Source organism: Podarcis gaigeae, assembly GCF_964106915.1.
Source record: "Podarcis gaigeae genome assembly, chromosome: 3".
Taxonomy (NCBI): domain Eukaryota; kingdom Metazoa; phylum Chordata; class Lepidosauria; order Squamata; family Lacertidae; genus Podarcis; species Podarcis gaigeae.
Genome location: NC_139680.1, coordinates 29076324 through 29102444, shown reverse-complemented (window position 1 = coordinate 29102444; position 26121 = coordinate 29076324). Strand labels below are relative to the sequence as shown.

At 42.7% G+C, this 26121-nt stretch overlaps 1 protein-coding gene across 3 annotated transcripts in view; it reads right to left on the bottom strand.

The window, feature by feature from the left end:
* Positions 1 to 26121, bottom strand: part of GRHL1 (grainyhead like transcription factor 1) — a 58052-nt gene continuing 31931 nt past the window's right edge. For all 3 annotated transcript variants that reach the window (XM_083733985.1, XM_083733983.1, XM_083733984.1), the window contains exons 9-16: positions 17880 to 18038; positions 14210 to 14297; positions 12660 to 12799; positions 11870 to 11907; positions 11039 to 11127; positions 9385 to 9470; positions 4709 to 4773; positions 1 to 3169 (exon numbers count right to left, since the gene is read on the bottom strand). In XM_083733985.1, coding sequence (XP_083590111.1) covers positions 3055 to 3169; positions 4709 to 4773; positions 9385 to 9470; positions 11039 to 11127; positions 11870 to 11907; positions 12660 to 12799; positions 14210 to 14297; positions 17880 to 18038 — 780 coding nt within the window. In that variant the 3' untranslated portion in view covers positions 1 to 3054. The remainder of the gene's footprint in view (positions 3170 to 4708; positions 4774 to 9384; positions 9471 to 11038; positions 11128 to 11869; positions 11908 to 12659; positions 12800 to 14209; positions 14298 to 17879; positions 18039 to 26121) is intronic.

The window sequence follows — 26121 nt, the reverse complement described above, 5'->3', positions numbered from 1 at the left end:
TTACAAACTGACATATAAAATTTAATAGTTCTTGCTTTTACAGTAATTTTTCAATTAGACAGACAAAAAATAGCAGACAGGACCAAAATCAACTTCATAGAACATTACAAATATGGCTATAGTTAAGCCCCATGTCCCCGAAAACCAATCAGTAGTTTAGGCATTGTATATAAATAAGCATCAATTCAACCTTTTACACAAAAAAGACTGATCCACCCCCCAGTCCATTCCACTTAATGTAGGAAAACTTCAGTTTTCATCAGACATAAAATTATGCACTTAATGTGTGTGTGCGTATAAAAATTACCTTGTCAAAGTACCTTTTATCTAACCATGAAGTGTAAACTGCAGCATATTCAAAGGTTGCTGTTTTTGATAACAAGATTTGCTCTCTCTTTTTTTTTAACCAATAGCTGTTTGGCCGTTCAAAAACCTGTGTAAGTTTTCCCTGTAGGAAAGGTGCTTTTTGGGGTTCATTTCCACCTATATAGTTTATTTTTACACATTTCTTTCTTCAGGGTTCCGCTGCTAGGCAACTCACATGCAGAACAAACAAAGGTCACAAGGGAGAAGGGTATCTACTGTTCATTGAACTGAGTGCTGTTCAACATAGCAAAGAGCATAATGTGCGGTGTTACAGTCAAAACTCTGTACTAGCATTGAGAAATCACAGGCCCCATCCGTGCTACGCATTTAAAGCAGGATCATACCACCTTAAACAGTCATGACTCCCCCCCCCAAGACTCATGGGAGCTGTAGTTTCCTAAGGATGCTGAGAGTGGTTAAGTGACCCCCTATTCCCTCTCACAGAGCAATAATTTTAAGAGCGCTTTAACTACTGCTGCTGAAAAACCCCATTAAAGGGCAGCAGCTATTTTGACATTTCATGCTTGGTAGATCTACGTAGGCCCTCTGTGGTGTGGGCGTCAAAACTAAGACATGTAATCATGTGGGAAGGTGAAAGATACACCTGGCAAATTAGGCCCCCATAAAGTTTCCTGTTTGGGCCTCATCTTTGCTGCTTCTTTTAAATATCTGAAGTATATCAAAGATTACCAGTATATCAAAGCCGCCCAGAGAGGCTGGTGTAACCCAGTACAATGGGCGGGGTACAAATAATAAAATTACTACTACTACTACTACTACTACTATATTCAATCAGGCACTTGGGATTCTTTACATCCAAGTTCAACAATATCTGCAGTTCTATTAGTAAATAAGACTTCTCTTGAAAACATGGCTTAATAACATTTGGCATCAAAAACAAGATGAGTAAAACACTTTCCATCCATGATCATGGTCACTGTAAATCACAAACAGCACCATATATCCATTAACTAACTGTGAAGCTAACATGAGGCCCCATATGCATAATGGTGCATCACTGAAATGATGAAACTGTGTGATAAAAGGCAACAAATGCATGCATTTAGACTATCTTCTTTCTTTTAAGTCATGGTATGAATGAGCCTCATGGGTCTTGCACATAACCACTTTGTTCCTTCCTTGGCACAAGCCATCACAAAACTTTAAACAATGGCTTCATATTATGGCTTGTTCCGAAGCCGCTAACCACACTTTCCTTATTCAGACGTAATGGGAAACTGTAGTTGACCAAATACATCCTAACTTGTTCATTCACTCATGTGAAAGGAGGTGTGAAGCAGCCATGAGGTTTGCTTGTATCTTGTAGGCCTAGATATGCCACCCTTATGCAGACTAGAGGATGGATCTACACTTGTTGTTTACAATGTTAAAAATGTGTTATTAAAATGCAACATCAGATGGCACTGCAGAGCAGTGAGTGACCGACTGTGGAAAATTGCTATTCAGTGTTATACAATGTGTTGTTTTTTTAAAAAAAAATGCTTAGCAGGTCAATGTAGGTCCGACCTGAGTTCCCCAAATAAACACTGTGCCAAACACAAGGTGGGCCATAGTGAAGTTCAGAGGAAAAAATTGGTGAGAGGTAAACTGGTTTTTATGGTCCTGAGGTTCAAGACATCAAATCTTATCTTCAAGGAGGGTACACGTGGCCTATATCTCTTCACATTTGCACCTTTGGAGAAAATATAGACTCATCCCTACAATTGCTTACTACAGGACTGATACACTACTTCTAACCTTGAACTTTATTAATTTACATGGAGACAGTCCCACCTTATCACTTGATGATAAATATTAAGTATGCTATGCTAAAACTCACGCCCCTCCCCCCTCCCCCGCAATTCCCCCTTACAGGAGACTGAACACATGCAGCATAAATTTAATTTAGAACCGAGGCTGCTTTTCTCAGTGTATTATTTATATAAATACAGTCCTTCCCAATGGGCTTCACCACATTTATTCAATCTATATTGCACACACACACACACACACACACACACACACGGATATCTTATGTATCTTGTCTTACATATATATATGTATATATATTATATGACTTATATGTACATATTTACAACCCTTCAAAATACACTGCATTTATATACAAATACAGCTCACCAAGGGGATCCATACAGTAATTTAAAGGAAGTTCTTCATAAAGCAAGGCAGTTTCACATCCCTAAGATGTTGAAGAAGTAAATGATAGCCATATGCCCTATTCGGTCGTAAACATCATACGAGTCCAGCCTGTCTGGAACTCCTGTAAGCATCAATTGGAGTTTGTTTTTTTTTGCGGGGGGAGCCTAGTAAGAGACTCTAAGCTGATGAAGAAACACATACACATTTAATAAGCAAAGGGGATATGCAAGTAACTGCATAGTGCTTTAGTAAAAATATTCTGGGGTGTGTTCCCCCCCTCCAGGGGTGGGGGACTTGGAATTCCAATTCATTGTCTTTTGTTTATCTATTCCAAGTGCAGCGTTGCTCCCAAGAGGACAGAAATGTTGGAAGCGCTGTTAAACAACAGCCAAAATATACTCTTCCCTGGAAGAACAAATGGCTTCTTCCCTAGAGACACATTTAAATCCTGAGGACAAAAGTAATGAGAGGTTTTGCATTCACCACCTTCATTTAAAAGCCCCGCAAGAGGCCCCAACGAGCTTGGTTTTAGATCTCGGTGAGAGTGAGCTTGTAAGATCCAGCCGCCTCTTCAATCTGTAACTGGAAAGTATCCTCGTTGGAATAGTGCTTCACAATGTTATCGTCCATATTCACCAAGATGCTAAGGAAATAAGAGAGTATTAAAAATGGGACGCTTTAAAGCCTAGCGGAAACACACCCAGTGGGGCAGCACAAAGCTAGGCCAACCCTATGGGCATCATCATCATAATCTTCTAGGTCGACCTAACAAAATACACTTCTGTGATGAACAAAATAGGATCCGGGTCTCACAGGGAAAGTTACATTAGGTCTCAAGGTTCCCTTTTTTTCTCTTGCCAACTGATGGAGGGAGTATTGGGGAAATTTATGGATTTTGTTTTCCAAATAGGGGCTGCTTTCTAGCAAACCACAAAACAGATTGAGACCAGTTAGAGCAGCATTTCCCAAACTTGGCTCTCCAGCTGTTTTTGGACTACAACTCCCATCATCCCTAGCTAGCAGAACCAGTGGTCAGGGATGATGGGAGCTGTAGTCCAAAACACACACACACACAGCGCTAGAGAACCAAGTTAGGGAAACCTTGAGTTAGACGTTCAGCCTGCCAGACAAAATCTGGCAAACACTAACATACTCAAAGTGCTTGTTGCCACGATTCCCTTAGGTCCTTGCTACCCAATGAGGAGGAAAGCTACCTATAATTTCAAATTTACAGTTACATCTATGCTTACTTGTTTATCAAAAGAAACAGTTTAAGGACCAAACATGTGATAACAACAGAGGCGGGTTTATGGCAGCGTGGCTGGTTCCATCGCACTGGGTGCTGAGCCTAGGGAGCGCCATAGAGTGTCACAACCACAACATAGTGAATTGAGCAGAATGCAAGAGGCTCTATATGTGTGTATGTGTGTGTGCCAAATTTTGATACCATGCAAGACACTGCTGAAATTTATCAAGTGAGGTGGACTGCAAACATATGCAATATAGAAAAGCTGTTCCCTTTCACAGCAGTGCTGTGGGCCTCAGATTCTCTATTGACAATGACCTAGAGTAGCGGTTCCCAATTGGTGGTCCTCAGACCCCAGGGGATCCACATAACCCACCCAGGGTGTCGGTGGCACAATTCACATAACAAAACTACCACAGAGATATCAAAATTTGTCAAAAAGTAGGCTTGGCTTTTGAAAAACCGGGGGGTTCGCAGTATGTAGCTAATTGGGAACCATTGTCCTAGAGATACCACTTCATCTTGCTGAGAGATTGTTTCTGGGTATTCTGACAACATGCAATGAGTACAAGAAAGGGATGTGTTGTTGCTGCCTTGAGAACTAAGTGGTGATTTCTTTCCCCTTAGCAAAACTATTTATTAGTGAAGAGTAAAGACTTAGCACACAACCCAGTGTTGTTCTCTCTTTCTCTCCAGCAGCTGAGGAATCATGCAGTGAGGTTGCGTTCACTTGGATTAGCTCACTTTTGCATTCTAATTCTGTGTGGCAGCTGTACTCTCAGAGCTCAATATCTTGGGGAAACAGTATTGCTCCTGTTCAAAACAGGTTCAGTGTGGGGAGAAGGCAGATCTGTGTACAGAGAGTGTGAAAAACAACATGTAAGACACCATATCTTGCCTGCAAAGCTGCAGGGATACTATTTTCAACATACTCACCCTTTTTTACATTTCTTGAAGACTTTCCCAATTTTATCCAAAGGGACATCGTATTTGTCAGATATCTAAACAAAGCAGAAAGGAAAACAATCGCAAAAATGAAGTAATAAGACGTGAAAGAGTCCTCACAAATTGCATTTGGAGTTTGCGCTAATATTCACGCTATGTGCTAACCGTGGTTCAGGACTGAAACCATGGTTTAAGCTTCCAAACACACAGAAGTGAAACCAAGATGCAGAGCAGCTTGTCTTCTCTCACAGTCTATCCTGTCAGATTTATAAGTTCATTCTATGGCAGAGCATCCTCTGATGGCAGAGGAATGCCTATAACTATAGCTCGGTCAACTATGGTTGGCTCGCTTGCTATACATTCAGTGGTCAGAGATTAGGGGATGTGCAGTCCAACAATAATCTGGAGATCCACAGGTTGAGCATTCCTGCCCTACAGAAACCAAAAATTGGTCAAATATTTAAACTATTGGCAATAATGAACACCTTTTGCTTTCATAGTATCCAAACCTTCTATTCAAGATGGTAAGCTTTACAAAAGAGCACAAGAGTTCATAGTGGTTTTTAAGCAAGAGATTCCTACTGTGAGAACTGAGGGTGTGCAGGCTCGTGAGAGAACAGTATATGTTAGAGACTCCACCTGGCTCTCCACAAACATCTGAAATAGTTGTAAAAACATATGTACACCTTCCATCCAGACCAACAGCCTGTTCTCACAGAGGCCAGCTAGATGCCTATAGGAAGCCAGAAGTGGACTCTTTGCCTAAACCTATTTCTAAGTTGGTGACCATCAATACAGTGAGCTCCGTATTTTAATTACATGCTGTGTTCTAAGCAAACCAAAAATCAAGCAAGCAAGAAAGACACTGGGAATGCCATAAAATGAGAGTAGTATGCTCTAGCCATCCTGTCCACAGACCCCCTCAGAAAGTCAGAGTCACAAAGCAGACTGAGCGGCTTGCGGAACATCTACAGTCTCACCCAGCTGAGTGCTCAATGGTGACAGGAGAACATACCTGAAGACCCTGGGAAATGGAGAAAGGATTCCCCCCCCCCCAATATACAAGATGGCGGCCCAAGGCCATGAAAGGAACTACACAGCTGTTCACAAAAGAAGAGTCTGCTGGATCAGGTGAATGGCCCACCTAGTCCAGCATTCTGTGCTTGTGGAAAACAAGCAAGCAAGATTCAAGCACAAGACCACTCTTCCCTCCTGTGGTTTCCAGAAGCATTGCTGCCACCAAACTGTGTAGGCAAAGCATAGCCATTGTGGCTAGTAGACATTAATAGCCCTGGTTAGAGGATTATTTCTGGGTTTGTTCTAATCTCAGCACCAAATGCTAATGTTCATAAGATGGCTGATGGCATTTTGTAGCAGCATAGTTTCTCCATACGTGTGCTTTGGTTTCCAATTGAGGGGAGCTTATGTTGCAGCCATCAAGTTATGTCAATCACTCCCCACCCCACACACTTTCTCCTTAACAGCCAAGTTTACACAAGGCACAAGGTTCGGAGCACCTCTTGCACGCAAGACATTTCAAGCTGCTGTGAAGGAATCTGAGATCAGGGGCTGGAATCTGAAACCCAAGGGCAAAAGCTTCTGAGCCTTTCCAAAGGCTTGGTTCAACTCCATAATCCTAGCTGGCTTAATACATAAGGCAGACAAGCAAAGGCAAACAGCCTAAGTCAGAGGATGGGCAGAGGGTATGGCTCTGGGTGGGGATCTGCAAGAGTTTCTGATTCCCATCTTCTTCTTCTTTTAAAAAAGGAAAAATAAAGGAAAACCAGGAGTAGGGTTTTCTGTATGAGCTGTGAGGTCAGTTCTGGTTAAAAACAAATTCCCAGGCTGAGCATTAATTCAGGGATGCTGTGTTCTTTCATTCTAACTACGTCTCCTCTGGTGAGCCACTGTTTTGTATCTGGTTCCAGGCCAAGGTGTTCAGATTAGGAAACAAAGCAGATTCTTCTAAGCATGAAGTCTGTCTTGGGCTACAAATCCCATCATCCCTGATCATTGACTAGGCAGATGTGAGTTGCAATCCAGCAGACATCCAGAAGACACCATGTTGGCAATTGTTGAGATATTCCAGTTAAATATAGTCTAGCTCATACATGTCAATGGATCTTCTCTGAGGAAAACGCAGTTGCAAACCTGAATTCAGGGGATATAATAATGGGGGTGATCAGGGTTACTGGATAGCAGAGATGTTGTTACGGGGTGGGCCCAGGGAGACCAAAACCCATTTGTGTGTGTGAGACGGGCCTCAGAATTCCTTGTTGGACACACTGCATCCCACAAAATGCAGTGTCAATGAGAAACACACACACACAGCCTCCCACCAATGTAATTTTACTCGGAGACCTACGTTTGCAAATTAGCATCTGTAGGTTTTGTGCAAATTTATGTCATGGAATCTGGTGCTTTGAAGCTTTGAAGCCACCTAGCAACACCATAGCAATTGTTTTGGAGCTGGATTCCTTTTGGGAAATTGACTGGGGGTGAAATGAGCTGCAGTGGAACTGATATAAAAATTAGAGACCCTGGTTGTTGATTTTGCAAAATGTTTCAATATTAATTGCATTCAACCTTGGGCTAGAATGTGTTCCTGTGTGCCTGCATTTTGTGACTCATGCCTCCCTCCTATGCTGTGTTCCACCACTCCTATCTGACCCTGAAAGTGGCACAGATGGCAGGATGTTTTTCTGTGTCTGCTGTGAGTTGGCACTGGCATCTCCTTGAGAAGTTCCAGGGAGAGATATGGGAAAGGAATGTCAGCAACCCTTACTGAAGGTCTGGTTGCCTAGACAACTGCCCGATCTGTTAAAAGCTGAGACCACAGGTTTTGAAAGACCCTGAGGAGTTTGATACCAGTGTGGAGTCATGTATCTTTATATCCTTTTACCTGTTACCTTTCTTGATGTATGTAGAAGAATGGTTGATGATTTATGACTCTTTGTTTGCTGTGTTTGAACTACTGTGTATAAGCTTCGTTCCGATTTGTGTCTGGGCAGTCTTTTCTAACTGGTTCTGGTTGGCAAGATTGTCCAGTTGCAAAAGTAAATAAACCGGGTCCCTAGCTGGATCTGACGACGCTTCCTTTTCTTGGTTCCGTGTTGGTAACAAATTTGGTGTAGAAGCCAAATTCTTACCACAGAACTTAGGACTCGTCAACAAAACTATTGTATTTTTTATATTTTGTTGGGAAATGCCCAGAGTGGCAGGGGCAGCCCAGTCAGATTGGGTGGCTAATAATAATAATAATAATAATAATAATAATAATAGTTATTCTGCATGTTCCACACATAGAAAGCACAGATCTGAGTGGTTTTCTGCTCAACACCTCTACCTGAAACAAAAATAGGATTGCCCTGTGAAAATGTCCCTAATAAGACTTCAGATGTGGCTGTTTTCATCCCACATTCTCAAAATATATTTTAGACGTGATAGTTTCTTGGCTAAGCTTTGCAATGAAGTAGATGTTTTTATATATACCTATGAGTGTGAAGAAGCATACACAAAGAATATCTTCATCCATTATGCAGCATGGGGGTGGGGAGAGAAAGAGAGGGAGACAGACAAAGCATTTTTAAAGAACCTGGTACACTGGCAAGACCTGAGCAAGTAAGGTCATTCACATGAGATCAACACTACTGTCTGCCTCATTACAAGAGATTACATGCTAATTTTGGCATAGGGAAAAAAGTCAGATTGTAGGAACTTGCAGTTAAAGAGGTCAGCCACAAAAGAAGGATCATTTTCTGTGTCAACAGAAAACGAAGGCACATGCTGTTCTCCAGAGGACAAAGGGGTGCACTAAGTGGCTTGTCTGCATGATCTAATCCTGATTTAATAAGTCAGGATATGCATCAGCGTCATGCACCCACATGCAGCCATTTACACAAGTGGGGAAACAAACCAGGAAGTCACAGTTCACCAATGGTCTCATGTTGCATGCAAACCTGGAACTATGATGAATGGCTTCAAAACAAGCCAGGATGTGAGAGCCAGCTTTAAACCATGGAAAGACCAAAGAAGTTTTGTGCGAGGGCATGAAGATCATGCATATCCTGGCATATTTAAGGGTTTGATAGCACAAACCGGGCAAATCTATGGGTTTTCTGAAAGCTAGACTGGTTCCTAGAGCTCCCATAGTCATCCTGGGCAATAGCTTTACTGGTCCTTTGCCTAGCTCTACCCCTCTGTACTATGAGATTGGTGGCTGTCCTTTCTGTTCTCAGCTTCCCCCTTCCTGTTAGCAAAGTACCGGTACATGAGATGCATGCAAAGAGGACACACAAGTAACCAAAGCTCTTGCCTTCTCAGTTCATAAAACATATCAGTGGAAAATCTAATGTTGATGTTACGCTATGTTCTTTCTATTTCATCCAAAGGGTCATTTTGGTAGTGAAATTGGTTTTAATGTCCCCCCCCCCTCCATCAAATAAAATATTTGCACAGGATGCAACAGGGTCTAGAGTTGGTGCAGTGATTCAAGCACAGCTGCAATTTTAGGCTTAGGGAGAACAATTCACTAGGCATTTCTATTGTTGAAACCAATAGGACAACCACACCAATTAGCAAGGTTATTTCCCTGAAGTACAGAAAGCTGGGCATCTTGTTTCTCCAGCTTTTACTAAAATTTGGTGCTAGAGAAGCTTGCAACTTACAGCTTCCATTAGACCCTTCAGAGACGGACTCTTGAGCATAAGTGCATCAAAGACTTCTTCCGATTCCTTTCGAACATACAGCAACACTGGAACAACGACAAAGTCAATGAGGATTTAGAAAAAAATCAGATTGAAAACAAACATTAGGCATTTATTAGTCAAACAATAAGTGAGATGCTATAATGCGGCACATAACTATTTCAGGCCAGAACAATCAGAAGCAGTACTTTAAATCCATTCTCTGCAAACCAGGCAGAAGCTTGATAGAGTTTGGGCTTGCCTACGAGAAAACAGGACTGGAGAAAATTCTGCACTTGACTCCTCATAAATGGACACTCCAGGGACTTGTCACAATAAATGGTTTCTTTGAGAGCAACCCATCCCCCACCTTGAGAATGAGGTGGTTCTTCTACTCTTAGAATTTCAAAAGTCAAAATATGGTGACATTCGGCTGGACGTTGACTGGACTACTGTGATGTCATAGAATGTTCACATATATTCTAAACGACATGAACAAAATTAAACTGGGCCCATCAACTCAGTGCACTAACAGCAGGTCTCCCAAAATGTAGTGATTCACGAGAAATCAGTCGCAGTCAGAGTTCTTTGGGAATAGAGATTGTCAAATCGCTCAGGAAACTGTAGTTCTGTCTCCAAACAACTCTCAGAACCCTTAACATACCTGTGGTTCCCAGAATGGACCTTCGTCGAAGCAGTAGCTTTCAAGCGATTATAGTAAAGTTTGCTTATAGGTACAGATGTGAATTCAAGCAACTAACCTCCCTCACTCCTACATTCTAGAAATAGCACAATGACTTGGGCCAGGGTCAGGTGTACCTAGACTGGGTGAGGAACTCTGTTATTCAGCAAGTTGGATTTGTGATGTTCTGGTGGCATGGGAGACTGATCAATCAATCAATCAATCAGGAAATTCTGTTTGCTAGGTATTTTTGTCCCATCTATGAAGACCTTGAGCCTTCAAATCAAGATATCGGAGACCATTTCACATTGCAACAGGGAGCCTCAAGCGCTTGGGATGTGTCACCACTGAGGAAAGCTGTGCTGAGGCTCAAGATCACACAAAGCAAGGAAACTGAGCACTGTATATTGGCTGCCCTTAATTCACCCCTGTGAATGAACGCTATCAAAGTTCTATTTGCTATAGGCGATAACAGTACCACACCTACAGTTTCAGTTTATATTATATTCAATAGGGGTGAATTTAGGGCAGCACTGCCAGAGTGAATAACCTCCGTGAATTGAAGAGCTAAAATGGAAGGATGAAGTGGATTAGAACTGTAATATGCACAGCTTCCTTAAGTTCTCCATGCAAGCCAGTGACCTATTTAGTTACTTGCTATAATGCAAAAAGCAAGCTATTCATTCATGTTGTGGAAGATGACAACGGAGGGGGGAAAGTTTTCATTTGAGTGAATGTTTCTCTGGGTTTAGAGCTGCTTCATGTGGTATATTTTGTACTGTGTATTTGATCCCCCCCAAGTCAAAGTGGCCAGGTGTGGGGGGAGGACTTTTGGATCTAGCCCACAGGCAAAATTAACTAACACAAGCCTGCCTTTTAGAATCCATACTGGACTATTATGAAGTACAACCCAAACAGTGTTTTCTTTTCCTCCTGGTAAGTGGCGTTATTTACCTCTCTTTGGTTCTTCTATTCGAGACAGCTTAACCGGGGTGGCAGCAAAATCATCTTCATTGATATAAGGCCCCCTCTTCATGGCAGAGCTACAAGAAAACCAGCCAGGCCATTAGATCACTCAATCCAAAAGCTTGCAAGACCACTTGCCCCAAACCACACCTATCAGCTGGCTTCACTGGTGGCATCAGCCAATGGGCAAAAGGGCAGTGTTTAATCGTGCAATGTCTGTGCAGTCCTGCTCCCAGCAGGAAACAAGAAAGCGGAATTTTAATCCCTGCTCATCTGCAAAACAGGTACTGTATTAAAAGTCCTCTGCAAAAGTGCTCTTTGGAGCAGCTTGCGTGCAAGCTTTTGCAAAGGATTTAAGACGTCTCCTGCATGTGGGAATGTGGGGGGGGGGCTCTTTTAAATGCTTTTGCAAGGCTTCCCCCTCCCCCTTTAAGTCCCCACTGTCAGAGGCTTAAAGCGGAAGTGTAGAGAGACTTAGGGCAAGGAATTTTGACAGGTGGGCGTCCCCGCTACCCTGCCAATCCAGTGATCTTGTCAAGTGGTGGACCCACTCACTGGTCACATTTGGCCCACGAGGCAGATCCTGATAAGGATTTGGCCCATGGAGGCAAAGAGATTCCCCATGCCTGCTTTAGATGTTGTTTAATTCCCATCCACCCCAGCAGACATTGGCCAATGACCAGGGGTGATGGGGTTGTACTCAGTAACACCTGGAGGGCCCTGAGTTCTCCATCCCTGAGTTAACTAGAACAAAACAGTGTGTTCCTCATTCAAAAATATTTAGCAGCTCTGGAGTATGGAAGTAGTAACAAATCTTACCCTTCGCCCTCCAGTTCTTCAGATGCAACAGGAAAGACCTAGAAAGGGAACGGGGGGGGGGGGAGTCCAGTTATTTTTACGTGTTCTGGAGAAAACTTAATAACGGATCAGTACAATTGTGTTGCATGTACCTAGCAACCTTGACAACTGGTAGAAAAGTGCTGTGGAAACCATTCAGAACTAGCCATTGTCTGCTACTGGTTTGCTTTCTTCCTTGATCCATCACCAACCTATATACAGTGGTACCTTGGGTTGAGTTCTTAATTCGTCCCGGAGAGCTGTTCTTAACCTGAAACTGCTCTTAACCTGAAGCACCACTTTAGCTAATGGGGCCTCCTGCTGCTTCTGTGCCGCCAGAGCACGATTTCTGTTCTCATCCTGAAGCAAAGTTCTTAACCCGAGGTACTATTTCTGGGTTAGCGGAGTCCGTAACCTGAAGCGTATGTAACCTGAAGCATATGCAACCCGAGGTACCACTGTATCTCCCATCTCGCTGTTCTCCTAAGCTTGGAGAGGCTCCTGCCCACTGCTCCCTTCCTCACCTTCTCTCCATCTTCCAAACCCAGTCCTTTCAAAGTGCTTGCTGGATGCCTACCACCCTGGCTTTTCAAAAATTCTCAGCTACTCTTGCTCTCCTGTTCACCCCCATATATTTGCTACTCAGCCCTCTTTCACTTTCCCCCCTTTGTCTCCTCCTGCCACAAACACTTCTTATGCTTTGAGAAATAACCTTTCATACTTCTTTACTATCACCCTCCCTCCCAGATATAAAGCAGAAGAGGAATCGTACATGAGCTCCCCGCTGAAGATTGGAATAGTGAACATCAGGTATGAAGAGAACTGGCTGAGTATCAAGGTCCATGAATGGCTTGAAGATAGTGATATCTGTACGCTTGTGGGACGGAAGCAGCGGCACTTTGACGTCGGAAACTGTTGGAAAGAAGAAGGAAATCATACATTTCTCTCTCACAAACAACCTCCCTTAGTGTCTGCTTTCTGAAGAAGAGCCTGTTTTACAACTTCTTGCCAAGTAGAACAAAGTAGAATGGAGATCCTGGGAGTGGATTTGAAACTCTTTCCTATACTATCATTCTGCTGCAAAAATGACAGGCCTGATATATTATGAGCTCAAAGACAAAGGGCCACAAGTGGGGAGAACCCTGTCGCATTCCTGTCTTGCTTGCAGGCTCCCCATAGACATCTGATTGGTCATGGTGAGAACATGGGCTTTGGTCTGACCCAGCAAGACTCTTTTTTCATCCTTAACCTGACCCAGGGAAGTCCCATCTCTATCTGTGCAGCCCCGCCCTGGACTCCATTTATTAGGGCTTGTCCACATTTGAGTGTTAGAGCTAGCTGCAAATCTGCTTTGTCTCCATTCAAAGTACTGTAGTCTGTATCCACATGTATTTGAATCTGTACATCAGGAGCAACTCGGGTCTTTCCCATTCATACCAGGAGGTGGTCCCTTTTGTATTCGTCCCTGCCTTCTACGCCGTGGATTCTGTCAATTAAGTACCGGCAGGATCTGTGGTGCAGATAGCTGCGCACGTACCTTGTTTTTCTAAAAGAATTCCCCACCCAAGTAGTAGGCAAAAGCACACAGTTTATATCTGCTTGTGCAACTTTCTGGTTTTGTGCAAATCCAAGGGATCAAAAAGGAAATAATCCATTCAGGAGAGCCCTGGAAATAGCTACTAGTACAGCTGCGGGGGGAAATGAAAGCACTTAGGAAGTGCTGAACATGGAAAGAGCTGACTGAGCCCAAAAACACCAACAAAAACAAATTGGCTGTGATCCAGAGTGGAGTGATTTGATTTCCCACAGAGCGGTTTGGCACCCAGTTTAACACCCTCAAATTTATAACATCAAGTTTTGGATGCCCCAAGGAGCATTCAGATATTCCACCAAGACACCATTTCCAAAAATGAATGTATTTAAATGCATTTATCTCTACTTCTGCCTCAGAAAATCCTGTTAATAATATAGTTTGTGAGGTGGCCCTACATTCATGTCTTGGTGTAATTACATTAAAGTTGCATTTTCTTGCTCAACTGCCTCTCCTCAAGCTGAACACCTATTTAGCAAGGGCTAAATAAAGGTTCAATTCCACCAACACCATTATTGTCTGCCCCACATCAGCACACCTCCCCTTTAAGAAAAACAAACCAACCCTGGGCTTTATACTATCGCTTGCATTTCAAATTTAGATTTAGTTGAAATTTTCCATTAAGTGAAATGGCACTTTAATATTTCCTTTATACCATTGCTTGCATTTCAAATCAGATTTAGTTGAAATTTTCCACTAAATTAAATGGCACTTTAATATTTTCTACTTACAGGCATTCAGCTGGGAGCTGGGGTCAGTACACTTGCCTTTTCTTTTGCTTTGTTTTCGTTCCTCATCTCTGATCTTCCTCTCTGCCCCCTGTCAGATAGAAAGAAGAAAGGTTATTTACAGAGGCTTGGCTTCTTCCCCATTGAGGTCAGCATCCCTGGTCCCTCCCAAAGCAGGCATTGTGGAAGTCAGTCACACTTGGAACTTCTTCCTCTTCCAAAAGTCATTGAACTTGAAACCAAACCCATACACAGTTCAAATCATCAAAGACATAGTAAATCTAACTCTTTGAAGATGGTGTGTTATGGTGTTAGTTATTACATGTAATCTTCACAGCTGTTTTAAAGGGTGGTAGGCAAGAAAATTGTTGCTGCATCTCTCAGCCAGTATAACTGGTGTCTCTGTTTTATAATCAATAAAGACAATTTTTTTTTATGTCAGAGCAAGGATTGAAGTATTATGGACAATATATTAGAAATGTAGATTGCAACCAAGTATGAATGATCAATTATTGCACCTGCCTTGCGCGTGCGGGGGGGGGGGGCAGATTCAAGCCAGAAAATACAGTGGTACCTCGGGTTACAGATGCTTCAGGTTACAGACGTTTCAGGTTACAGACTCCAGTAACCCAGAAATAGTACCTCGGGTTAAGAACTTTGCTTCAGGATGAGAACAGAAATTACGCAGCAGCAGCGCGGTGGCAGCAGGAGGCCCGGTTAGCTAAAGTGGTGCTTCAGGTTAAGAACAGTTTCAGTTTAAGAACGGACCTCCGGAACGAATTAAGTTCTTAACCCAAGGTACTACTGTAGTTGTAAGCATTGTTTCTGTCCCTTGCCATAAGCAATGAAGTAGTTAGTTTTATACACAGGCAAACCTACATGGGTGAAAGGATGCTACAAACAGAATAAATTGGTTTGTCTCATTTAGAAAACAAGGAAAGGGTGTATTCAGGTTTGCTGTGAAATAAGCACTTTTAATTTGCTATGTGCCCTATTAATTTTTTTATTGATCAATACCTAAACCAAAGCAGACTTATATTTTTGTTTAAAAATGTTACTTGCAAAGCTTTTGGATGTTACGTTTGCTTGAGTTCCTTTTAAAGACAAATGATCCCATAACAATACCAAGGTGGATACGGTCAACCATGTGTTGTTTTACTGCAGTTCTAACCAGGGGTTTAGAAAGCATATAATCTAACCTCTCCTGAGACTGTTTCCAGGTCAATCTTTAGAGACCTTCTTGAGGGAACTAATACTGTTATTACTGAGGAGGTGCCAATTTTGTTAAGGTCTTGTTTTGTTAGACTTGTTGTGATTGCTAATTCTACATTTGTCATCCTTTATAATAAATTTTATCGAGGCTGTGCTCCACTACCGCAGAGCTTTCCAAACTTTTCATGTTGGTGACACACTTTTTAGACATGCATGATTTTGCAACACAGTAATTCAGTTTTCCTAGCAAACCGGAGGTTAAACTAACCCCTTTCCAGACCTGGGAGGAGTGAGGGGAGTGTTCGCACAACACACACCTACACACTGCAGCCGACACACAGTTTGGAAAGCTCTGCACTACCGTACAGTGGATATGCTCTCTCTGCACCAGGGCTGGGTGATATATTGATATATCGTCCAAAACCGGTTTGAAGTCCACATCGAGATATTGGTTTCATAATTTCTGATCTGGCAATATATCGCAAATCATGGTGTGTGCGTGCGTGCGTGTGTGCGTGTGTGTGTGTGTGTGTGTGCTATGCAAAAATCACAATGAGGGGGAAAATCATGAAGCCAGCCAGCCAATGCCTCTACAGAGCTCCATCCTTATTTCAGACATTGTGATATATCGCAATGTTAGCTGGTGATAAACCAGATATTGCCCAGCCTTACTCTACATACTCCCCCAACAGACACATAGAGCAAAACAAATGCATGTAAACTGATCCTGTGTAATTTTGAGAAAGCTTGCTTCTCCTTCTCCAGATGAGTTGACTGTACACACACACACACACAGAGAGAGAGAGAGAGAGAGAGAGAGAGAGAGACCAAGCAATTATTACAATTCCTTCCAAGTGCCTAGCTGCTGGACAACTAGTGGGGCAAAGTTTTAGGTTAAGCTACTGGCTACAGGCTCCTGCCAACCTAGCAGTTCGAAAGCACGTCAAAGTGCAAGTAGATAAATAGGTACCACTCCGGCAGGAAGGTAAACGGCATTTCCGTGCGCTGCTCTGGTTCGCCAGAAGCGGCTTAGTCATGCTGGCCACATGACCCAGAAGCTGTACGCCGGCTCCCTCGGCCAATAAAGTGAGATGAGCGCCGCAACCCCAGAGTCGGTCACGACTGGACCTAATGGCCAGGGGTCCCTTTACCTTTACCGGTTACAGGTGGTAAAAGAAAGGTGCAGCAGTAAAGCCACAGAAACCCCAAACTGAGAACATGGAAGTTTCTATCTTGTAAACTTGCATCTTGTAAGCTAATCAATAAAAATGAAGATTGAACTGTGGTTGAAAACAGGCCCATTTGTCCCTAGCTTCATTGTTTTTTCCTCAATAGGGAGCAGCCTTGATTATTTTTTTTAAAGTAGATTAAAAAAAGTAGATTGACCTTGTTCTTCAATGTTTTGCTACTTGGATTTAGCACTACATTTTTTTGTTAATGGGGACAGAATCTGCAGGACAGAATGACCACTTAACCCAGATGATGTAGAAATGCCAAAAGAGGGAAATCAAGTAAGCCAGAGCTGGCAAACTAGATGAACCATGCTGCTTTGTTCCTAAAATACTTTTTTTTTTGTATGTTTTTTTCTTATACACATCTTTGTTTTTTCTCTCATGTCCCCACACTTTGTTTCTCTGTATCACTTTATTTATTTATAATTGAAGTTCATTCAATAAAATATTAATATTTAAAAGTAGGGAAAATGTTCCTAAAATAACTGTTGCTTTTATTGTTGGTTATTTATTAAAAGCCAATAATGTCTACAATTTTATCTCTCATGGTCAAGAATTAGGTGTGTTTTGGATTCCATTTATTTCAAAAAGTTTAACAAGGCTAAGAACTCATTTCCTGAGCAACTGATAGTCATCAGGTAGTTGACATCAATGTTCATGAGGTATGTGATGCTAGTGTGTGTGTGTGTGTGTGTTTTAAAAAAAGCAAGCAAATGATCAGTGATGACAATACAACGATAATTAGCTTTGATTGGTGGAATTTGTGAGATAGCTGGCAGAGTTCTTCATTTTGGTTGGTTAGCAATTTCATTAAACACCTCAGAGTTATAAATAAGAAAATCTAGCATGTGCTCGTATTTTTCTGTTTGAAATGAAAGGTTCATAGCATCAATGTGTGTATGTGTGTGTACACACACTTGAGATTTTTCACTTGACACCCTTTCAAGTGATTGCGCCCTCACCAAATATGTAAATAGCACAACACTGAATGAGTCTCAAAAAGTAACAGGTCATCTTAATTTCCAAGTGGTGAAGAGTGTTGTTGTTTTGAATTGAAGTTTAGTTTAGCCAGTCAATCTCATTTCTTACAAGACAAGCAGAAAAAAAATAAACAATTTGAATTGTTTACTTTTCTGCTTGCCTTGTAAGAAATGAGACTGATGGACTAAACTAAAAAGGCAAAACATTCCTAAATAAAGCTATCATTTTACAGACTCCATCAGCTTTACCTTGTCACAGAAGACTTTAATCTGGCAGTAAGCTCTGTGGACTGGCTTGTTGCTCCTGTTGTTGTAGCTGTAGGTGTCAATCTGAAGATTCAGAGGAAGCCCTTTGACACCTTTCTGAGATGAGAAGTCTGTGCTGAGGCAGTTTACGGCAATGAAGACCTACAAACAAACCAGAAAAACCCATTCTCATCAAAAGCAGCCTCAAGGAACTTTTTTTTTCTGCTGCAGCAAGAAAATTCATCAGTACTGTATTCAGCCACAAACCACAGGATATATCGTGCAGATGGCCCACTAGTGCGAAGTCCAACAAAGTCTAACAGAATAATCCTATGCATGTCTATTGGGATGCCATAGGACATCACTGCCAGTTATGTGCATCCAGAATTGCAGACCCTCCAAGTGTCCCTATTTTCCAGGGACAGTCCCGGATTTACAGAAGCCGTCTGTGTGTCTGATTTGATCCCGGAATGTCCTACTTTTGCTTAGGGTGATTTTCATCAGAGTGTATGGAGCTATGGGACCCCCAAGCAAAGGAGATGAGTAACTATACAACCTTTAGAAGACAACTGAAGGCAGCCCTGTATAGGGAAGTTTTTAAATGTTTAATGTTTTACTATGTTTTTATATATGATGGAAGCCACATGATTCAATGCTACGCCCATGATTTCGCTCCTGAGTTCCAGATGTGGTCAACACATCTTAACTTCAACAGTGGCAAATGTGAACCCATTGCCAGGATTAGTTCCTTAACGCGGATAGACATCAGTATCTTCTATCTGGAACCATTAGCTGTTAGACACAACTACAGAAGAGCAAGGAATACATGTACAAAAAAAGAAACCCCAATCAGATCTTTTGCTCAGAAGAAACCTTCTGCAGAATTTCCGTATGTCTTTCCTTTAAAAAAAGGCATATTTATGTATATTTGTTGGAGAGAAGAAAAGACAACCTGAAATACCTGTTCTGCTGGTTGCCAAATGTTATTTCACTCTGTACCCTCAAGGGGTTTAGAACCACCATTTGAGACCCACAACTTTCACACATTAACTGTGGGTTGATATGACATGAACTTAATATCTCAGCATTACAACTGCTTCCGCGCTTGGAATGCCCTTGCCCAACCAAGCACAGAGTCAAAGAAGTGACACCGCTCCAATAATAAGCGGTAAAATAATTTGATTTGTTGCACCTCTTACCTAAAGGCTGGTTTTCTTCAAAGCAAGGCGAAAATCAAAACTGATCAGCGGTGAATGACTGACCCCTAGTGGAAATAACAATAGCTGCTGCAATTCTAAAAGGCGTTCTCTTCCTAACGATGGGACAATGATAATCATACTCAAAGCAAACCACTGAAAACAGTAGACTTAATTCCATCCATTTCAGTGGGTCTACTAAGTACTAACCCACAAAAAATGCTAGGGAACCTCAAAGGAGCAGGCCTCCAGTGAGAAATTACATTGCAGTGTTGTTTTTCTGTTTTATAGTTAAAGCTATGGTTTTCCCAGTAGTGATGTGTGGAAGTGAGAGCTGGACCATAAAGAAGGCTGATTGCCGAAGAATTGATGCTTTTGAATTATGGTGCTGGAGGAGACTCTTGAGAGTCCCCATGAACTGCAGGAAGATCAAACCTATCTATTCTTAAGGAAATCCGCCCTGAGTGCTCACTGGAAAGACAGATCCTGAAGCTGAGGCTCCAATAGTTTGGCCACCTCATGAGAAGAGAAGACTCCCTGGAAAAAACCCTTATGTTGGGAAAGATGGAGGGCACAAGGAGAAGGGGACAACAGAGGACGAGATGGTTGGACAGTGTTCTCAAAGCTACCAGCATGAGTTTGACTAAACTGCAGGAGGCAGTGGAAGACAGAAGTGCCTGGCGTGCTCTGGTCCATGGGGTCACGAAGAGTTGGTCACGACTAAACGAATAAACAACAAACTGTTTTTCTAGAAAAAAAGGTGTCAGAGCCCACCATGAACTTCCTCCTTGTTCTCTTAGAATGACAATGGTGCCTCCTGCTGGAAAAAAAGCTCTGTGTCATTTCTCCAAAAGCTAAGTTTTGAGGCACATCCTCAGTTGACCTCATCCCTGTGTTAAGAGTGGAAAGAACTCACTTATGACTTGCACCCCACAAAAGCACCAAATAGATTTGACGTCAGGGCTTCCAGAAGGCAAATGTGCCTGCCTGTGGCCTAAGTACATTATCTGAGGTAATTTTCTAGACCAATGGATGGGAACAACACAGAGAGAGAGAACCAGAAGTTTCTCCCTTGTTTCCAGAGGTAGTTCCCACCCCAAATGGATTTCTAACCAGTTATCTTTGACAACTCTAATCAGACCTGATCTACATGCAGGTTTCATTTTAATTAGCAGTTGCTATCTATGTAGCACCTTTAATGAACGTGACACCTTACTGTCTAATGAGCTCGCTAGCTTTCATGCCAGCTGTTTTTTGAAAAGCTGCTTTTGCTTATCAAAGCTTTTACTCATGCTCAAGAGGAAGTCAAATGTACAACTAGGTAATATTTCCTTCAACAATGGCTTAGAATTTTTTGCAGCTAGCAGTGACAATGTGCTGACAGTTTTTTTTTTTAATTTAAGCAGTAAGATGTCAGCAAACACTAGAACTCAGGGGTCATCCAAGAAACTGAATCAGCTGTAGATTCAGGAGAGACAAATGGAAGTCTCTCTTATGTGGGTCAAATTTATGGGTCAGGTGCCTTTCAAAGAGGATTTAGACCTACTTTAACATGAATTCGGCTCACCAGCAGTTACTAACTACAATAGCAAAATAGAACCTCCATCTTGTAAGGCAGTATACCTTTGAATACCAAATGCTGAGGGCAAATAGGCTGATGCTTCCATGCCCTGCTTATAGGGGCTTCCTGGACTTATTTGACTAGCTGTCATCTTTGCAACACAAAGGGAGGAGTTGTTCTCTGTACTTGAAACTCTGGACTGAGCCAGCTTGCATATGTCATACCAGAACACCTTACATCCATGATCTGGAAAAGCACCATCTTTCTGATGAGGAAGTTTTGTGTGTTTAATTAGAACTCTTAACCCAATTACATTCTGTTTCCTGATGTGAGAACTGCTATGGGAAAGCAGCCTAGCTGCTGCGTCTGTTCCCTGAGGTAGTGCTTGAACTGAGGTGAGCTGGAGGCAGATGACTCATGAATGAAATCCACAAGCTTATCGCCAACCTCCCCAAATTTTAGCTCAGTCAGGCTCTCCCTAAAAGGATGAACTAAGGAGACAAGTGCAGAAGGTAAGGAAGGGACCTAGAGAAAAAAGCAGCTCTCTCTTTTTTTAACATCCGTTTGGATTATACAATCCAATGCCGGTCATTAGTGTTCGGTTGGGTGTTCACCAGTATGCGGATGATATCCAGCTCTACCTCTCCTGTAAATCAGAACCAGTGAAGGCAGGTCCTGTGTCTGGAGATGGTTGGAGGATGGATGGCGGCTAACAGATTGAGGTTGAATCGTGACAAGACAGTACTGTTTTTGGGAGATGGGGGCGGGCAGGTGTGGGGGACTCCCTGGTCCTCAATGGGTTACCTGTGCCCCTGGGAGTCATATTGGACTCACAGTTGTCCATGGAGGTGCAGGTCAATTCTGTGTCCAGGGCAGCTGTCTACCAGCTCCACCTGGTACGTTGGCTGAGACCCTACCTGATCGCAGACTGTCTCTCACCAGAGTGGTGCATGCTTTGGTTATCTCCCGCTTGGACTACTGCAATGTGCTCCTTTGAAGGTGTCCCGGAAACTACAACTAATCCAGAATGCAGCAGCTAGACTGGTGACTGGGACCAAATAACACTGAAAGACCCACATTGGCTCCCAGTACATTTCTGAGCACAATTCAAAGTGTTGGTGTTGACCTTTAAAGCCCTAAATTGCCTCAACCTGAAGGAGCGTCTCCACCCCCATCGCTCAGCCTAGACACTGAAGTCCTCCTCCGAGGGTCTTCTGGCAGCTCCCTCACTGCGAGAAGCAAAGTTACAGGGAACCAGGCAGAGGGCCTTCTCGGTAGTGGCGCCCTTCCTTCAGATGTCAAGGAGGTAAAGAACTATACAACTTGTAGAAGACATCTGATGGCAGCCCTGAATGGGGAAGTTTTTAATGTTTGATGCTTTATTATGCTTTATCATCTCAGCTATCGTTTAAGATTGCTGCTTTTCTCCTTCTCCAAAAACTAAATACAACATTTGGCTGGGATCGTAAGCTGCCAAAATGACATATTGTTCTCTGAAACTGTGTCTTAAAGGAAAAGGAGGGCGAGTGACTGCACCAGATACTTCCCCACCCAAGAACTGCCAGAAGAAAGAAATATACAGCCGCAAAAGTTGTTGGACATCTTCAGCCTGTAGAGCAAGATTCCTCTTCTGACAGCCATTCTCCTTTTTCAGAGGGCACTTCTGCATTCTTGGCTACATTAGAGTTTAGTGTGCGTATTGTTTTTGAGCAGGATTCTCTATGTAAATTTTAAGGAGGCAGCAGCGACTTACAGATGGGCTTCCATTAGAGCGTGCATCTACATGATTTGAGTCCTTCCAAAACAGACATAGCAGAGAAGTAATGGGGTACCAGTTTGGTTGTACACAAAGTGACTCTTACATGAACAAAGAAATGCTCGGTGCACAACGTAGCATTCATATGTGCATATAGGGCATTGTCCTCCACAGAAGGAAGAAACAGAAGTCCCTGCATGTGCAAGGCTTCTCATTCTTAGGTCTCGCAGCATTACTGGCTATCAAAGATACCACCCTCCAGTATTAACACTTCAAAATATACTTCAGCAAACTGTGCGTTGCTGCCATGATGTTTGTGCATATGCATTTATAACGCAAGTGTGGGCTAAATATAGATTTGCAGTAAATTCAAGCATCCATGTCCAACTAAGATTAAATCTCTAGAGCAGGGAGGGGGAACCTGCAACCTGCGACAGGCTATTGGATCCAGTTCACCTAAACCCCAGCCAGAATGGTCAGTGGTCAAAGATGATGGGAATTGCAGTCCAAAAACATCTGGAGAGCCACAGGTTCCCCTTCCCTGATGTAAACACTCTGGAGAAAAAGCTGAAGAATAAAAACTCCAGTAACTCACAATGACATTTTAGCAAGGCAAAAATAAGTACAAAGGGGGGACCTTCCAGACACAGGAACCAAGAAATGGGGATTGTTGTTCCCTGCACACCACGGGGGAAGAATAGTACCTGCCACACAGACCAAATTTAAGTGCACTCAACCATTCATAGTGCTAGATTAGCATGCCACATATTTGGCTATAGATCACAGAATCATAGAGTTGTAAGGGACAACCCCCTGCAAGGCATGAATCTTTTGCCCAATGTGGGGCTCAAACCCACAACCCCAAGATTAAGAGTCTCATGCTCTCCTGCTTGAGCTATCCTGGCTGATTAATGGGTGCAGTCCCTTAGAAATGCTTTCTTCCGCCACACTGATGATAAGGATCAATAGTCTGCAAGTTTGAATGAACTGACAAGACGAGAATAGATTTGTCATCTCATCATGTACGATTTATATAATTTGCTTAAAATTGTTCTTAACGTGGTATTTTAAATTGTTGTGACCCACCTTGAGCGATTTATTAATTAATTGATAACATTAGGAAAGGCTTGATTTGTAAAATTCATACCGCATCATACAGGGGCACAAATTTTACAACTTAGCAAATGCAAGATCGAGTGACACTGAACCAGGTGGTGCAATTCAACCTGCGGGAAAGGCTGGCAAAAACAAAATGGCAGGCAGGCAGTTTCCAGGTAAGGCAAATGAACCAACCGTAGTATGGCTTACAACGACACAATTGTCCAGAACAAGTGGCGGTTGCAGTGACTGGCAATTAGCTGCCCTAATCATAGAACAATAGAGTTGGAAGAGATCCCAAGGATAATCTAGTCCAACTCCCTGCAATACAGAACTCTCAATCTGGAGGGCACCAGATTCTTCATCCTTGCCATAAATATAATCTGCCCAAGTTGAGGATTCAGTGATGGTGATGACAGAAGATGCAGTAGAAAGTAGATGTGGTGCTAGAGGACCGCTTCATTGGTTCCCCCGAGAGGCCAGCTCTATCAGGCCATTCCTTCCCTCAAGCGTCACCCAGCAGCAACCACACCATTGGCTCTTTGGCGAGACCAGCTCCATCTAGCTCCTCCTCCTCCTTGAACTTTTTCCCTTCCAGCTGGCAGGTGTGCCAACTTGGATAAAATATTTTGGGGGACTCAGGTAAGCCCTGCCCCACATAATCGACCACAAGACGTGGTGCACGCATACCATTTAAATGGCAATGCCCATCAACTGAAATGGGGGCAGCCCCCTCAAAAAAATTATGGGGGGCAAAGAGACCTCAGCCCCTAGGAGCTGGCTCCTATGCCAGCTGGAAATTATACACTGCACCTAAGAATGTTTCCTTTTTCCTCCTTGTTCATTTCTCCCTTGGTTTTTGTGAATTTAAGATTGTAAGCCTGAGTTGGCAAGAGGTGTCTTGATTTTATGAAGCTTATTTGACTAAAGAATGGAGTAAACGCACTGTGGATAAGCAGCGAAAGTGGCATTCCTGAAACACTGTGAAGAAGAATCAGATGTTACGCCGCAATCCAAACCACATCCAATCAGAAGCAAGTCCTATTGAATCCAGCAAGGCTTACTGTCAGGTAAGTGGGGTTAAGACTGCAGCTGCAGTCAAAGCAATTAATAATGAAAGGCAGGATTTGAAGCTACAGTCAAAGGAGGGGGGGAAAGCTGAGGCTGCAATCTTGCTCAATCTTACCTGGAATGAGCCCCAGAAACAGAGAACTTAAAGGGGAAGCATGGAGAGATTGTACTGCTGGTGTCAATGCTACACTCCCTCTCATTACAAATGCCATTAAAGCTCGATTGACTCATCTGCATGCCTCCCATTTAGTTTCATCCTCACCAAACTGGTATCTCAAGACAGGCAAAACCTGTGGCAACACCTTCCTTTAAAGTGCCACAGGACCAAAAGCTTCATTAAGAAGGCATCGCAGTGGCTACATGCAACACTCACAGCCCAGGAAAATGAGAAATGACCTACTACTCTTATTAACCTAATAAATTAACATCATGCAAAACACAAAAAACACCTGGGGGTCAAATTGCAGGAAGCAGCTCACCTTCTTCAGGGAACAAGTTAAACAAAAACATAAAATCCCACAACTAGAACAAAGGGAGCTCATAGATTTCATTTCAGCATAAAGCTACTTTTGTTTGGTTTATCTTAGGGAAGTCCTTCGGGGAGAGGGATTCCTTTAAATAGACTTTTACTTCGAGAACAGACCCAAACATCTTCTGGTTGCACACTGAGCAGAATAACAACAAAGTTAGTATTTTATTTACATGGCATTTTAAGGTTTTCGAAATTCTTCACCACAAATTCTCATAGTAATGCTTACACCAGGAATCAGGAACTTGTAGTGATGTGGAATACAACTTCCATTATCCCTGACCATTTGTCATGCTTGCTGGGGATCTGATGGAAGTTGAATTCCAACAACATCTGGAGGGAAACAGGTTGCCACCTCTGGAAGGTAGGCCAGCATTATTATTCCATATACAGATTTATTTGTGGGTGGGGCTGAAGCCGAGAGAAAAGAGGCTTGCCGAATGCCACATGACAAAGTTCATAAGCATGGCAAGACTCGAATCAGGGAAGATCCTGTCTCACATCTTGTGGGAAATTGCAGTGAAACATAACTATGCATGAGTGCTAGTTGGCGCATGAAGGGGTTAAGATCATAGAGCTGTGTTCCTAGACACAGCTAGGTCATGCCCCCTCTTCTCCAGTGAGGGAGAATGCAAGACCAGAGCTTAGAGCACGTGTTTGAAGCTATCATTCTGTATTTTCTACATCAGAGTATTCAGCTTGTGTTCTCCCTGCTGCTGCTTGGATAAATGCATGAAATCTGACCTTTGGAATGTTTTGTAAGTAAAGCATTTTAAACTTACTTAACTGTGTGTGGTCTTTTCGTTGCAAGAAGGGTAGAAGGAGGGGAGCACTTTGCAAGCATACTAAATGGGATATGCAAAAGGTTTAACAGACTGCATTCTTAGCACTTCACTGTGCTGCTTGACTTTGTGAGTTTATTAGATTGCAATGGCCTGATGCCCCTCCACACACCTTGAATAAAAGTACGATCGGTAACTGACAGTGGAGTTGCTGTGTCATTGTGCCTTTTGCTGCCTTATCTGCTTGCCCTT